The 16,551-nt window shown below is 40.9% G+C and overlaps 1 protein-coding gene across 1 annotated transcript in view; it reads left to right on the top strand.

The window, feature by feature from the left end:
• PHF21A (PHD finger protein 21A) overlaps positions 1–16,551 on the top strand; it is a 127,680-nt gene that overhangs the window by 88,242 nt on the left and 22,887 nt on the right. Inside the window, exons 6-7 of the mRNA XM_084263053.1 lie at positions 11,915–12,115; positions 15,780–16,034. Of these exons, the coding sequence (XP_084119179.1) occupies positions 11,915–12,115; positions 15,780–16,034 (456 nt within the window). The remainder of the gene's footprint in view (positions 1–11,914; positions 12,116–15,779; positions 16,035–16,551) is intronic.

Genomic DNA, 16,551 nt, shown 5'->3' with positions numbered 1-16,551 from the left:
GTTGAAATCTTTACATTGTATTTTCTTGTATTTCTGCAACACCTGTCATACCTTGGCGTTGTTATTCCAACCAGTTATTTTCTCAACCTTTGGTTCTGGTGTATCTGTTTTTTGAAGCTAGATCACTAGTCGCTCACATGCTCACATGTGTTTACTGATACAAGTGTGTGGGCGTATGGTATAGATATTTTAAAAGCTGCTTTCCTCTGCTTGCATCCTGCCCTGACTTGAGTTGAAATACAATAGAGGAATAGTTTTATCAAACCGAACAAATAAATATGCCCTGTTTTCTTAAATAAGTGTCCTGTCCTGCTTGTTAGGGTACAGAAAGAAACACTGAATGGCTTTTCCCCCAAAGCACCCCTGCGTTTCAGCATCACTGTGGTTTATTCAGAGGGATTATGTAGGAAAATATTCTCTCAGGTGCATCTTCGTGTTGTCCTGTCCCCCTCCACCTCAGAGCACACAGAGCCGACCTAGTAATGTTGAAGCTCCCCTTCTGATTCCTGTTTTGTGAGGTTATCTGAGAAAGATGGTTGTGTGAGGGCTTAGTTTTTATGGGCTGAAATTTAAAAGGTTACACATTATGAGTATGAAACTTTAATTAGGCTCTGATCACAAAGACAGTGCAGCTTTCAGGTAGTTCTTCAGGTTAATAACAGAGCTTTGAGATCCCGGTGTGAGTAAAGTTACCAGACCCGAGGACATAAAGCAAGATGGCTCGCTGGAGCGGCCTGTGTCTCGGTTGCTAGGTTTCTGTAATCTTTCAGCCTTTCTCAACAGCACAACATGTGTTTCCTTTAAAAAAAAAATCCATCAGTGTGAAAGCATGGGGAGGAAAACTACTGTTTTGTGATTTACAGCTCTTAGAGACCCGTGTGATAGGTGTCTTTAGAGATACCCGAGAGAGACTCGCTGATGCTGCTTTTAGAAGTCCGTGGGTTCTGAGCTAATGTTTCCAAACATATTCACAGCTGAATTGTCACGCAAGAAATGGAGAGTAAAGGCCAATGAAATAAGACTTCTGAGTTTCTCTGTGGTTGTCTGATACCTCTGAGGGCAGGTTTGGCTGGTCAGACCGGTTTGTTGTGTGAAACGTGTTCATCTGGCAATATAGTTTGTGTTCTCCGCATTAAGTAGCAGGCCAAGCATATGGTCTCAAAAAATAACTTGTACTTTGTTATGTAATGACAATATACAATAGTAGTTTTTGTTTACCAAAAAAAGTTGATTTGCTGCTTTAATCTAATACGAGCTTGCAGAGGCAAAGAAGTAGTCTTGGTCTCTTCCTAAAAACACATAAAGAGGAATTACAAGAGAGCTTATTTTTTATTACCTCTCTTTGACAAAGAATTTGGAGAATTGTAGAAATTCATACGAGGCTTCTTCAGTGTTCATTGAGCAAAATACTTCTGAAATATTTCCGAAGAGGTTTTGGGAAAAGTTCTGAAGAGGCACATTTTTTGAGCAATGAGCTAAAACCAGGTCCCATCAACTGCAGTGTTGCATTCTTCAGAGGTGAGCTTGGCCCACTTGTCAGAAAGCAGTGTTCCAAATGGCGTTAGCGGTGGTGGCTGGCCGCTCGGGAAGTGGAAGCATCTCTGCAATGCTTTGTTCTGAAGGCAGTTTCAACACTCGATGCTTGCAGCCAGAAATTTTGAAGCTTTTAGTCATGCATCTAGTACATACTCCAACAAAAGTTACAGGGGTATTAAGTACAGGTCACCTGTACATAAAATGATTGTTTTACAAAAGTCAGAGCTAAGTGTTGCACAAAAATGTGGCTTTCCCTTCCTTCACAATGCTGTCCTGCCTGTCCTGGCAAATTTTAATCCCAGCTCAGACAAGATTTCCCCGCATTACAACATGAAACACTATAGATACGTTTTTACAAAACAAGAGATACAGCTGCTTTAGATAATTTTATTCAATGTCCTAATCAGGTTTGTTTCAAACTTATTAGGTTTGGGAGTGAACATCATCTTTAGTAGAGAAATTACATTTGACAAAATTCATCTTATGTCTTAGTTGATATCAAACGCATCCCAACAACAATATTCATTGTTCGGTCAAGGAATTATTGTTATAAAGGTACTAGTGCTTGCACTTTGAGAAGGCCTGTGTTAGAAGGAAGAGCTCACTCAGTGGTCATCTGCCTACTCAGCTTTTCTGAGGCAACCTCAGCAGCTTTATAGTTTTGGTATCACTCTGTTAGGTCACTCCACAAAGACAGAATTTATGTCATGTATTACAGGCTTAAATGGCACACCTTAAATTGCAGTAAAGACTTGAATTGGCATCCTTAGGTGAAGTTTCAGAATATTTGGGAATGGAAGTCCAAAATCTTCCTTCCTTACGTTTAGAAAGTGGGTCTCACTTTAAGAACCTTTAATGATCATTCTGAAAAACAAGTCTCTTCAGGGTACGTTAGGTGGGTCCAGTAGCAGCATTTACCATTCTGTTCTAAGAGATAGGCCACCTGTTTCCTTTGTACTGGAGGGGATCTTTGACAACATCCACCAGGTCTCTGAAACAAAATGCCTGTGCCATCCTGAACAAGGACAGTGCTAGATCTATAGTTTGACTTCTAACACAAGCAGATTTTGTTTCAGCTGTTTCAAAGTTACCAGGATAGAGAAAACAGCAGATCATTTCAAAATATTAGCTGAAGGCTGGGAAACTTTGAAGAGAAGTAAGTTCTATTTATTTATGGAGATGCATGCAGATGTATGACAATACGTTAAACAGATGAGAGGGATGGGGAAGGATAATGATGTAATAGCAAAAAGAGTATCACCATCACTCACTTATATAGGCCAGTTCCATATACAGCATTATGTTGTGAAATCACCTGAAACAGTTAAAAAGTCCAACAAATAGTTTAAAATGGCATTTGAAAGTGCAGATTTTGTAGTCTTTCATTTATTTTTTAAATAATTTGGATTCTGTTCCAGATTGTTTACAATCCCACCTTCCAAATTTGTTTCCCTTTTATCTGTGTAAGCATGTGCCGACACTGTTGCTCAGTATACACAAATGCTAATCTACCTTCATGCACATGGAAATAGCTTTCCTGGCACCGAGTCTGAAACTCCCATGGAATACATTATTAATTGAAGAAGTCTCTCTTTTTAGAAAAGCCTATCATTTATGTGGTCACCGTTGAGAAGGTTATAGATAAATATAATGCTGTTTATTTACAGTGTGGTCTTCAGAACATACAACAAACAACCCCAGATACTGAAAGTGCATTTAAAAAAGATTTAAATTTGAAAAGTAATTTTCCTTCTCTGTACTCTGGTTGCATACGCTAACATGATCTAATTATAATGTAATGACAACTTCATTTCTATTGCCCTGCATGCTTTAATGCTCTAAATGCGTTTCTCTTGGCAGGTCTCTGCAGTGAGGTGAAAGCCTAGGAACTGTTCAGTTCCCTATAGTGAATAATTCCCTAGTTCTGCATTCGGCTTTCAAATGCTGGATCACGTAGTGATGAAGTTGAGGGAGTAGAGTTGTGGCGGAAGTGGGTAGGGTGAGGCCGGTGTCCATCTGCGTATAATTTAGCTGAACGTGACTGCTGCTCACTAACAGAGCCCCAGCCCAGCCTCTGCTAAGTCCGTGGTGCTGGAGTGTTCCTTCAGTTACGTGTGCTGGTCTTGCAGTCTGCTGAGCCTTATCAAATACAGCCAGTTGGTGCTGCTGGTATGAAAGCGCAGGGGAGCTCTCATGTGGAAGGTTAATGGAGTGTAATTAGAAAGAAAAATGAACTGCTCAACCACTCTATCTCACTCTACCTGCTCTGAGAGTGACAAGTGCTCTGATCTTTTCTAAACCCTAGAGCAGAGGTTTAACAGTCTAAAATTATGACGGTATAGCTGTCAAACAAGCAAGCATACTGCGAAGAAGGCGTAGGAACTTACGGATAGGAGTGTTTACATTCCCTTATGTGGTCTTTGTTAGTACATTTTTTCATGCTGGATGTTGTCCATATATTGATATAATAGGACTCAAATGCAGCTCCTTTGAGCTGTATCCATCAAAGCCAGGAAGATCTTTGTGTTCCATGATGGCTCTTTCTGAAGGCATTTTGATACCAAGGAATTCATCCTTCATAGAAAAGAGGTCTGGCAAGACAAGAACAGATCCTATGGTTTATGTCCCAAGAACTAACTGAAATTTGAGATTTAGATGTGTAATTTGAGATTAGATACTAAAGCTAGACTGTGTTAATTAAATTAAGTACAATGTCTATCTGTTGAAAAACACTGTGTTTGTAAAATGTTGTCTCTTACATAGCACACAGTTGTTCGGTTTCTTTCTGTGAAAGAATAGTGATAAACTTCAGTTCTGAACTTGCATCTAGGAAGTAGAGGGAAGCCACTGCACATCAAATCCAAAATGGACAAGGGGATTTACCATTTTAACTTAGAGATCATTATATTTTACCCCGATATGCTTGTGTGATGTTATCTGACTTCAGGGAGACCGGGACAGTTTGGTTATGAGAGTATTAAGGTTTTGTCTTCCACATCTTTGTGTTCCAGAAAAGAGGGGTTGGGCTGCCAGTTACTGTGAAGGTGCTGGTGATGTCAGCAGGTTGCTGAAGGGAAATTTGCCCAGGTATTCCTAGCAGGAAGCCCACATCCTGCATTGCAGTGAAAGGGTAAAAACCAACATCCCAGCAAGTCTGGCTGGGGAAGTTTTTTTTCCCATTCCAAGTCTAAAATCAGTAAGAATCTAAATATGTAAATAAAAGGCATACAATACAAGGCATCAAAGGGAGAAGATAAGCTTGCTTTGCTTATTTTCTCTAGCTGTGACCAATATCTTGTGTTCCAGAGGAAGGTGAAAAAACAACTTTGGGTATATCTGTTCGGTTGCGCCTCTGGACACGTTCATATTCTGAAGAGTGAGGCTGGCTGTGTGGAGTTGCAGTGCTGGAGAAGCATGCTGGTATTTGTACTGTCCCTGGTAAGGGACCAGGAACAAGCAGAGGAATCCCATGTTCCAGAGCCCTTTCCCCCTCGTGTGTACTGTACAATCTCCTCCAAAAGCTCAGTGAAACATTTCTTTCAGAAAGCTAGTTAACCTTCTCCTAAAGACTTCAAACCATGGTAGGCTGTTACCTCTCCTATTAGCATTGCAGCATTTAACCATCTCTACATCTTATTTCAAGGTTATGTTTGTCTACCTTCAACTGGCAGCCACAGAGTCATCATTTTGCATTTCTCAGAGAACCTAAAATCCCTCCCCTCACATCTATACCCAGTGAGAAGTCACCCTCTGGGTATGCTGAGCCCCAGTGAGCCCCGCATTGCGCAGCGCGGTGTGTTAGGTCCTTGACTGTGTTTGTGGTTTCTCATTGAATTGTCTCCGGTAGCTCCGCATCCCTTGTGAAGTAGTTAGTTCTCCATTCTTTTGGCGAAATTCCTATTGTTGAGTGTTTTTAAGAGAGGTGGAAGTTCACCAAATCTTCAGTTCTTCAGCAGTTTTAGCCTTAATTAGTCAAGGTACTTTTTGTGGTAAGATAAACAAACGCAGGGACAAATTCCACCCTCCTCCTGCAGTTTAAGTCAGGAGGCTAAGGAAGAACCATTGCTTTCTTTTTCAGAGCGTCACTGTTGATTGATCCACAAACCTTGATACAATTGAAGAACAGCAGTTTGGGTCTTCTGCAGTGATTTAATTTGATGTCTTCTCTAGGAACCAGGCATTTTTCTTTGTTTTGATCATGTTTGGCTAACTAAAGAGAGAAGCACGGCAGGTGTATTTAGCTGGACACAACATCTGTATTTCATACACTGTTCAAATGACTAGGGAGAAGAGACAATCTCTCATTTGTGTGAGGTGAAACCATGACTTTTTGCTCCAATAGCACATTCTGCCTGCGAAGTAGAGATCCACAACAAATTGCTATGTGATGGGTTTTAATTGAATTGGTGCTAAATAGTATTTGGTTGACGACATTGGGAAAAAGCCTGTCTACTGCTGTTAGTCTGTGACACTGGCAAAGCAACTGCAGAAATGAAATACTAGGTGCTGTTAACAATATCAGAGCAGTCATCGGGTGGTTGTACAATGTCGTTTGAGCATCCGGATCTTTCTGTTCGCAAAAGAACAAGTTGGCATTCTGTGGTGAAGTAGAACTAGTGGGAATAGCTGTTGTAAGCTCAGGAATCCTGCTGAAGCTGACTCAGTTTTAGTTAAGGCACTGTGTTACTGTGTGGCAGCACACTGTGGAATTACCTGATGACTGCTCTTCCTGGTTGGGTTACTCAAAAACGCAAGGAGTTGCTAGATTAGAAAGTATACTTTTGTTTAGGTTGATCGTTTCTAAAATATAAAAGTAAGTTTACTAATTTAAATTGCTTTACCGTGTTTGCTTCATTCAGACAAATTCCGTTTAAAGGATGTCACATTATGAGGTAAATCAGAGGTCAGAGAAGAGAAGCAGCAGGATTTCCCTGGCAGAGGGGTTTAGCTTAGGCAACTAGCTACCCTGTATAGTTATGAATTGCTTTCCCATGGGGGTGGTTGTTCCTGTGTGTTCTCCTGTGTAGGAATAATAATCCAGGGTATTTTTCTGTGCTGAGATTTTATATCCCAATCTTTGGTCCATGGCAGAATTTACAAGGCCACATTATACACTTCTGGAAAGCTAGGTTCAGTCAGAGATCATAGAAACATACTTTATGTTGAAGTACAAAAGAAACCTTGTTTCATTTCTGCACAACCTACCTGCCTTTTTTTTTCCCTAATGAGATTTTTTTTCCCCTGAAACAGACAAATGGGGATAGAACAATACAGAGATGGGCAAGATAAAATTTTCCATGGTAGTCAGCAGTTTAAGTTTTTCATTTCTTCAGCCTTTTCATCTTGAGGTGATCCCTTCATCCTTTTACTGGTTTGTATTTGTACTTGGGCACATTTCTGGGAAGCAGGAAAACCTAAACAAAAACAAACCTTGTCAAATTAAAAAAAAAAATTAATTTCATTCCTTTCATTCCATTCCTCCTTAATTACATTCAAAGTACTGCACTTAACTGTTTTTCCTGTTCTGTTTTGCCTGTTGTCATACATTTAATTCTCCATTCATTAATTGCTTCATTGTTTAATTATTGTAGCTGTTCTCGCAAGTTTCTTCCTGCTAACATAAGTACAGGCATAAGAAGGTAAATACTCTGCTTGCTATCTCAGCTGCAGGAAAACGTGTGTGTGCTGCACCTACTCGTTCACTCCCTGTTTCCTACATTGTGCAAGAGTAAAAATTCTCCAGCGGGCAGACAGTGATGCATAAGGCATTTTATGGTGCAACATTCCCTTCCAAAAATTAATTGGTCTTGTGGTGCTGCAAACGGTAAAAGACGCAGTACTGAAAATAAAGCAATCAAGAAGTCATATAAAGCAGAATGGCAGAGCAGCTATTTTGGGTCATTTTCATTTATAATTCTAGTGATGTTTTAAAAGAAAATAAAAAATTATAAGCGTTCTCCTCTGTTAAGAATGAAAGAATGAACATTATTTCCAGAACGTACATAATTCACTTCTGAATGATTTCTAGCAACTTGGAGTAGTGTTTCTCTGTCATAAGGGAAAAATCCCATGTTCTTTTTCGGAGTGCATGTGTTTGTTTGTAAGCTGTATACTTGTTTCAGAATCACACCTGTGATAGTTGAAATGGTCTAAAATATAATGAAGACTAATGAATAATTTTACCAGCATTTTTAATGACAGAAGCCCTTTTTGCATCATGCTGGTGCTGTATCCCAATATTTAGCTGGCAAAATGCCAGATTTTTACCAAGTGACAATGTATTTAAATTCCATTTTACACAATGTAACCGGTGCTGTGCTCAGTGATCATATTAAAGGCAGCAGGAATGCAAAGGAAGCTCATAAATTTGGGGCCTACCAAAATTAACAGTACGGTCTCGGGCCTTCTCCAGTGTTCAAGAGCACCATAAGTGTATTGCTTGATTTATCCCGTAGGACCATCATGGTAGAGGGAGGAGAAACATTCCCTTCCCCCAGGATATTCCGCAATCCCTCTTAGCGATGCGGGAGGAGGGAGAAGGCCTTGTGCCTTAGTGCACCTTTCAGCCATGTTTCCCGTGGGCGGGATGCAACACGTGAGTTTTGGGGCAGCTCCTGGATTGCTGGCAGTGCAGTCAACTGGGTATGGTTAAGATACCTGGGTGCTTAACAAAAGCTTAAAACCCAAAATAATACATTTTAAAATCATAAAAAACACCAATGCACATTTCAGTAATCGTGCCCCGTGAGGCATGAGTCTGAGGTGGAGGTCATCTCCCACTGCTATGTTCCCCTTCAAGCAGACAAACACCCCTCTCCTCCGAGAGTCTTTTTGACTGAAAGAGGTGCTAGTTTGATCACCCTTAAGAAGTAGGAAATTATACCATGCTTTTTTTTTCTTGGAATAAAATTCTCTCTGATTTCAATGGTTTAGGGGTTTTTTTGTTGTTGTTGATAAGATGATGTGGGTATGATTCAAGCACAGACAGAAGTGCAAAATTCCATAAAAATACATGATAAATACAGAAATAGCTGGAAATATTTCTGGAGTCCTTTGATAACTCTTTCAATGGAATTAAAGTCAAGTATATTGTACAACACCTTCTTTTCTCACTGGTGTAGATTGTGCGTCATCAATTTCTATAATTGAATTTCACAATTTTAAATTTTAGATACTATCTTAAAGCAGCAGCTGGATGTACTGTTATCCTCATTGCTTGTAGTCTTCGACTCCCAAATCCCACTCCTAAAATGCACCCTCTCTGCAGGTTAGAGACTAACTGTGACAGGGCTCCAAAATCTTTTCACTTCTTTCCGCCACAGAAGTTCTGGTACCTCCGTTTTGTCAAAAAGCAGAGGTATTTTGCCTCTCTTTGGGTAGCGGTAGGGGATGGGGCTGGCATGGAGCAGGGAGGGAGGCTGGAAAAGCAGATGACATTCCCTGAAGCCTCCCCACTTCCAAGCTGCAGCTTATTTCAAATCAGTACTTGCTTTTACCATTTCATTCGCAGCAGTTGGCAACTTTTATATCCCAGAGACCATGTCTTGGTCGGTGTGGGGAACAGGTAACTGCAGCTCCCTAATAGCTTACTTCCTGGAATTGCTGGAGTGGGAAAGCAGGTCACTAGCAGGCAGTTGAGCAATTCAAAGCACATCAGCTTCGGTTTTGTGATGTAAAAGGTATGCATTGCTGGTTAGTACTTTTATCTCTCATTTGTGTTGTTTTTATGTTTTAATTTTTATAGATTTTTTTTTAAGTTTAAAACCAGGCCTATCTGTTAGATCACAGAATCACAGAATTGTAGGGGTTGGAAGGGACCTCCAGAGTCCAACTCCCCTGCCAAAGCAGGTTCCCTAGGACAGGAGGTCACACAGGGAGGCGTCCAGATGGGTCTTGAATGTCTCCAGAGAAGGAGACTCCACACCCCCCGGGCAGCCTTCCCAGGGTTCTGTCACCCTCACCATGAAAAAGTTCTTCCCCATATCAGTGCTTTTCTGAATGTGTTTCCTGGGTGAAGATGAAATGTGTCACTATTATTGATCCATTGATTAAAACTGAAATAATGCTTAATTAATAACATAAAGCTTAGTAAGGTCTAAGTATAAAGTTTGGTCCAAGGACTTTCCTTATCTTATAGCAACATACTCCTCATAGGGTTTTTTAATATGACCACAGAGAAGACACCTTTTGGCATAGATCTATGGCCAACAAGATGAAGGGGCAGATTTTCTGCTTAATCAAACTGTAATAATCTTCTAATGCTGTGTTAGGGTCTGGCCTATGTCACAGACGAGGAAAATGGTTTCGCTAAATGTCACAATATTGATTACGATTATTACCTTTAAGAAAGGGTCATATATGATGTCTGGGGCTCTGTGAGCTCAGTGGTGTGAAGCTCTTGATGAGATCAGCAATGAAGCTGTCAAGGCAGCAGGAGCTGTAAGATAATGTAGTATGCTTACGGGGCACTGTCTGACGGTGGTCCAATAGTGACCGTTGCAGAGGGCCAGCAGTTCCAGTTCAGAAGAAAGGGTGTAGTGGTTAGTTTCTTTCTCACAGAGAACTGTTACGTTGTGTTTGTGGTGACGCATTTATGTCTGAGTTAATCTCAACTTAAAATTGTGAGTTTGTTGGTAAGAATGTAATTAAATATTCTTAAGAGTATGAAGGAAAAATGGCAATGACTGCATTTAAAGAATTAGGAATATTTCTTGAGAGTTCTGGGGTACTTCCAGATAACCTCAGTCTTCCTGGCCCTCAGGCACGCAACTAGGAGTTTAAACCAGCTGTGGCAAACCTCAGTCATACAAACTGTCCTTTCTGCAGCACAAGCTGCCTTCAAAACTGATTAACAACAGTTGAATAACCGAAGAACAATTTTAACGTATGGGTTTAATGAAGTCTCAAGTCTGCCAGCAGAAAAGAGGATTCTTTCATTCTGCCTTCTTGTTTAATCCCATGTTTCTGTTGCTGCAGACAGGCATGCTGGGCCCTTGAGGAGCAGCAGTTCCAGCAGGATGCTGTGGAGGAGCCTTAGGGTGTCTGAGTGACAGTGTGGGCTGAGACTGTGCAGGGGAGGACGCAGCGGAGGGTAGTGCTGAAAATGGGCGTAGGTCTGCTCTAAGTTCCTGTATAGGTGCAACCCTGAGAGTCCCGTCTAGTTTTGCTAATGAAGCAAAGTAGTTTTGGAATATGTTGTGTGAGGCTCCTCTGTATGAGTACTAACAAACAGATAATCCCAACAGCCTTGCAGGTAGTAAAATTATTGCTGGAGTTTGAGAGTGGTATTTTTACTGACAGTTGGTAGAAGCTTCTTAATAAACTGTGTAAGCAATTGGCATGCACTGCAAACTTCGGTTTTACTCTCTGAATCTTAAAAGCATTAAATGCTTCTTCCAATTTAATATCTGCATAATGGATATGGATGGCAGGATCTGCTGCTGCCAGACAGCTCTCGACGGCTTCTAACAGGCTAGTGTAGCCTGTGCAACGGCGTTTTTCCGCTCACATTATCCATCTTGTCCCAGAAACGCTGAGCCTCAGTTTTTGCACGAGGCACTAATAAAAGGCCTGCTTTCTGTTGTGCCTGCAGAGAGCCTCATGGTGTTTTCATCCTTGTTACAGTAAGGCATAATATGAACAGATTATGAGCCCTTATTGCCCATGTGGTGACATGGTTACTTATCCTGCACATCACCTGGTCTTCTCTTAGGTCTGTTGACAACATGCTACCAGGAGAAGAAACTTCTCTTTTAAATCATTTCAGACCCATAGGAGCTATAATCTAATGGAAGCCTTTTGAGCTGGGAGCAGTAAGTCTGTGCAACTTCCTTCCAACGTAGCCCTATCTGATCTTCTTTCAGATGACAATAATGCTGAACAGAATGACTACACATCCATAGCCTCCCTGTTCACCACTTCTCACTTAAACTGACTGTCTCTCCACTCAGTTTTAGTGCCGGGTACAGAACAGCATCATTATTGCCTTGAGGCTTCCAGCTGAAGTCCTTTTTTGTCACATGTGTGCATGTTTGATGGAGAGAGAAACTTTGGGATCTGAATGCTAACCGGTCTCAAGTGCATATAGGTTCATGAGGCCTTGCAGTGGTTTGTGAATGGGATGAATTTTGGTGAGTGGGTTTCTGCAAGGACAGCAAAGTGACTGTGCTGGGCAGTGGAACTCCTCTGTGGCCTAGTTTGACACCGTGCCCATTAGATAACACCAATATTTAAAATTCTAAAAAGAGAAATCCCACTGAGCTCTTCTGAGCAGTTCTTTATTTACACTAAACAAATGTAACTTTGGGTGTTATTATCTTTAATATCTGGGGCTAAATAACTGTCCTAATTTCTCTTTATGTTTTTGTATATCTGGTAGAAAAGAGTGGTGGAACAGCTTCGAAAGAATTTGATAGTGAAACAGGAACAGCCAGACAGTAAGTTTCAAATACAGCCCTTGGCACAGTCGGAAAACAAACTACAGACACCACAGCCACAACCACTACAACAGCTACAGCAACATCACCATCAACAGCAGCAGCAGTCTACTGCACCCTCTCCAAACGTGATCGGATCACAGGTAAAAACCTCTCCAAGAATTCTTTCCCTTGCTAAAGCAGAAGTTCACTGGGGGAAAAAAAAAGTCAAAGCAAAGAGAAAATGACAAACTTTGGGTTATGCCCAGTAGTGTACCCATACGGGTTTCTCCCTCGATGCATATGCACTTACTGGTCACATGGATTTTGGTTTTTGGCACTAACCCCCTGAGTTAAAAAACTTATGTGGTGGTTAAAAGTCGAATCATAACCTCCCTGAAAAGAAGGGTGGCAGTATTGCCTTCTGTAAAAATCAGTGAAAGTTTAGGAGTTGGACTCGACAATCCTTATGGGTCCCTTAAAACTTGGTATATTCTGTGATTCTACGATTGATTGAAAGGAACCTCTCTTTTCCATAGGTGCATGAGTGATTGCCCATACTCAGTAGGTCTCAAGAAACAATGAAGACTTCACATGCACAGTATGAGGTGTATGATTAAAAAATAAAAATAATTTTAAAAGACTGACAGAGTCCTCATTGAATCTGTGAACCAAATGTAAGAAAAGACTTCCATCTTCTTTCTGCTTGGCTCTTATTAAACAGATGCAACTCATATCAAATAGTACTTACCTGTGTTTGCAGGGATTTGTCTAAAAGTGTGCAGTGTTAATTGCAAAGCTCGAGTTTTAGAAAGCAGTGTCTTGCTTGGGAAGGCTCACCAACATTCTGTACGGTATACAGAACTAGAGGCGTAATCCCAGATCTCCCCAGGGAAAATGGCCTGCTTCTGTGGAGGGGGGAATTCCAGGTTTCTCCTGTTCAAATACTTTAGAATCCCCAAAGCGTGCTGCTAAAACAGCTAGTAAGTGCAGGGAGGTGTTTGTAAAAAGAAGCATATGTGAGGTCTTTTTTCCTGTTGATGCAATCTCAGCAGCTCGTGTTTACTTGGATAGGCAGATGGCAGAATTCACCCATGAAGTTTACTTAGTGCATGTTGCGATGAATCACCACCATAGCTTTGATTCTTATCTTCCCTTATCCTGGAAGTAGAGGAGGGAGAAATGGATGGGCTGTTAGTTATCTCGTTAACTCAGCAAGTTGTTTCGGATGAGCTCTAAAAACATAGTTGTGTGGCTTCGGCAATTGTATTTTTGAGAAGAGAATATTGAAGAAATGTTGCAAACTTAACTGAGGAAAAGACATTTCTGAGCAGCAATGTCAATATCAAAGCTAAAACAGAACAAAGAAATAAATATTACCATGACCTAAAATATTCACAGGCAAACAGTGGATCACTCTTTGCTGTATCACCAGTCTCTCTTTTTCAGTTAGGAAACGTGGCTGCAAAAGCAGTTTCATGCCTTTCTCTGTATTCCACGCTTCGCATTCACGCATTAACTTCCAGGTCATCTCTTGGGTTGTAAAAATTGAGGTTTTGTTCAAAGTTAAAGAGCCCTCTAGTGAAACAGTGCAAAAACTGCTACACCCTTATCTCATTGATACTCAGAAAGGCAGGTTGTCCTCTCCTTAGAATAAATACATGAGCTTTTATACTTTACACTTATCTGGTTTTATGTCGGTATAATTCTGAAGTAAGCTCATTTGCTTCTGCACACATTTAGCATCTAAGGTTGTGCCTCTTATCCCATTGCCCCTCAATCTCCTTCAGCAAAGTAAAATGTTTTGTCTCTGAAAAGTTTTTTTGTGCCTACTTTTGTAAATGATACATCTTCAAAGCTGTGCCATTAAAGAGAATGCTTTCAGTGGTTATTTTCAGAATAATTTGGTTTAGGAATCAAGGCTGGGGTCTGTGTATATATATATATATGTATATCACTGCCTTAATAGTGACATTTTAACATACTATAGTCCAGTGAGAAGGGGGTTTTAAATTTTCATAAAGCAGCAAGCCTGCTAAAAGGTCATATTATTGCAGTGCTGTTAGGGGAAATAATGCAGACTTACTATGAATGACGCTGGAAGTATAAATTAATGTGTTGAAAACTTTTAGAATAACCAAGTTAATTAATGCTCAGCATTATTGAAGCTCTGTGGTCTGCTGCCTGAAACTCTGCTCTTAGTACTTACAGGCTTACTAGAACCCCGTGAAAGAGACGTGGGCTTGTATTACATGATCCATTAGACTTGTATTTAAAATGTTTATGCATGAATGTAATGCCTGTGAAAATGATGCCATGTTACATCTCACTGGAAAAGCTTGAAGAGTGTTCTTGTTTGGGGGAATGGAGTCTCTTGCTTTGGAGAAGGTGCAGCAGTTCTTGATTCTCAGAAAAAAGGGGGAATTGTTTATGTTGCAACAAAGAGAAATTGATTACATCTGGACTTTATACAAATTATAAAATTGATGCACTCGCGTGTTACTGGTAGTTAGGGGACGTAGTTTAAGCATTAGGAAATTAAGAGGTGTGAAGGTAAACTGAGTTTTTAAGGAAATAATACTGCTGAAAATACTGAAGAATACAACTGGAAATACATGTATCATACTTTATTAGAAAGAAGAGAGAGGTCATGTGGGATTAAAATCAAGCAGCCTAAACGAGTCATGTTCAGAACACAAAAAAAGCCTTCTTGATCCCTGGTTCTCCATTTATTCCTGCCACAGAGCCCAGTGCTTACATCAGGGGGGAACAGTTGTTATTTCATAGTAAGAGCATTTGATCACACTGACAGCTGTTTTGAAGATGCAGTGCCATTGGTACCATGGGCTTTTTGCACAAGAGTTACGAGAAATAAGCTCGCTTGCCATTCTGTTGAGTGTCACTTGTCACGAGTTTTCCGTGCACGTTGTGTTCTGGTTTTACATGAGAGCCTCTTGCCTTGTTGCTTTTTGAATGAGATTCATAATTGGCTGTTTCCCTTAGTGTCTCCAGCGTCAGTAGGTTCTAAAACCAAACTACAGATGATAGTTGCTTTAACTTTGGGGTTTGTGGGCGTAGCACATTCAGGTGTTTCAGATAAAGGCTGACATGAAGTGATTCGAAGCCAGTGTCTTCAACACTGGCCGAGAGCAGTCGTGGGCTCACATTTATGTTCCAAAACAGAAGTTCCACAGAAGTTGAACTTAGTTGCCTGCAGCTGGATAGACAAACAGCCAGCTCTTAGAACTTCAGGAGAACCCTACCGTTTTAGGAAAGGCAGTGAAGGGCTAAGTAACCGCATGCATGGCTAAAGCTGAAAGTTGGGATACCTGAAACCAAAATACATTTTTGTTCTTAAAGAAACCAATTTATGAATGCCATTTCCCTCTTCCTCTGATGGTGAGCACCTCTGTACGTAAAGTTTCCATTTCCAGATTTGAGATTTAATTGGTGAGTAGCTAGTCTGCCTGTGCATTGTATAAGCCTCCCACCTTGTAGGTTTGATACTGACAGTGAAACTCAAAGAGACAAAAATGCATACACCACTACTAACAGCTGATTGCCATTTTCTTGGGAATTTGGTTTGAATCGATCCGTAATGCTGCAGATGATGATTACATTAGATGCAGTGGGTGTCCCAGTGAGAATCCTTCCTAGCTATCTGGTTTTCAGAGGCGTTAGATAACATGCTTGCGTGAACAGCAGGTAGGCAAGACTCAGTGCTGTCTTTTCTTTCTCTTACTGTCTATTGTTTCTGACTAACCAACCCACGTCCTGTCTGATACGAAGTGTCTCTGTCTCTTACAGTGTATTTTCTGTTTCCCTTAGAAAACTGTAACTACAGCTTCTATGATCACCACTAAGACACTACCTCTCGTCTTGAAAGCAGCAACTGCGACCATGCCTGCCTCTGTTGTGGGTCAGAGACCTACCATTGCCATGGTTACTGCTATCAACAACAATCAGAAAGCAGTCCTCAGCACTGATGCGCAGAATGCACCAGTCAACCTCCAGACAACAAATAAGGTCACTGGGCCAGGAGCTGAGGCAGTCCAAATAGTGGCAAAAAACACAGTAACTTTGGTAAGCATTTGGTGTGTTTGCCCTGCAGATACATGTGGGTTCAGTTTACAAGAGGGCTATTGGTGGGATGGGGATGGGGGGAGGTGGTGGAAAAAGAGGTTAGGGGTCAGGTTTTTGCAGAGAAAAGAGACATGTCATGTGGGGACATGTCATGAGTCTTCACTAGTGGATGGTTTTAAAGCAATAGCCTAAGAGAAAAGCAGTTACAGTCTATGTGGGTTGTTATTACTCTCGTGCTTTACAGAACTAAACCAGTGCTATCATCACCTCTGTGTAAAGCTTCCCCTGTTAGTAATTGTTAGTCATGGGGAAGAAATTACTGTTTCACCCCTACCTAATCTATGTGGCTGTGTCCTGCAGAATTCCTACCCTTTTCTTTGGCAAAGGACATGTGCAGTCTTTCCTCATTTGTTAGGTTTGGGGTTTCATTTTGTTTTTTTTTAAGGCAGTCTCTCTTGTTCCTTTTGCATGATGAAGCCGCTAGTGTTACACATATCACTTAACTCTGCCCACTACC

This window comes from Gallinula chloropus (genome assembly GCF_964237585.1).
Source record: "Gallinula chloropus genome assembly, chromosome: 4".
NCBI lineage: Eukaryota > Metazoa > Chordata > Aves > Gruiformes > Rallidae > Gallinula > Gallinula chloropus.
Note: the sequence above shows the minus strand (reverse complement) of the source record. Positions and strands in the feature narration are given on the sequence as shown.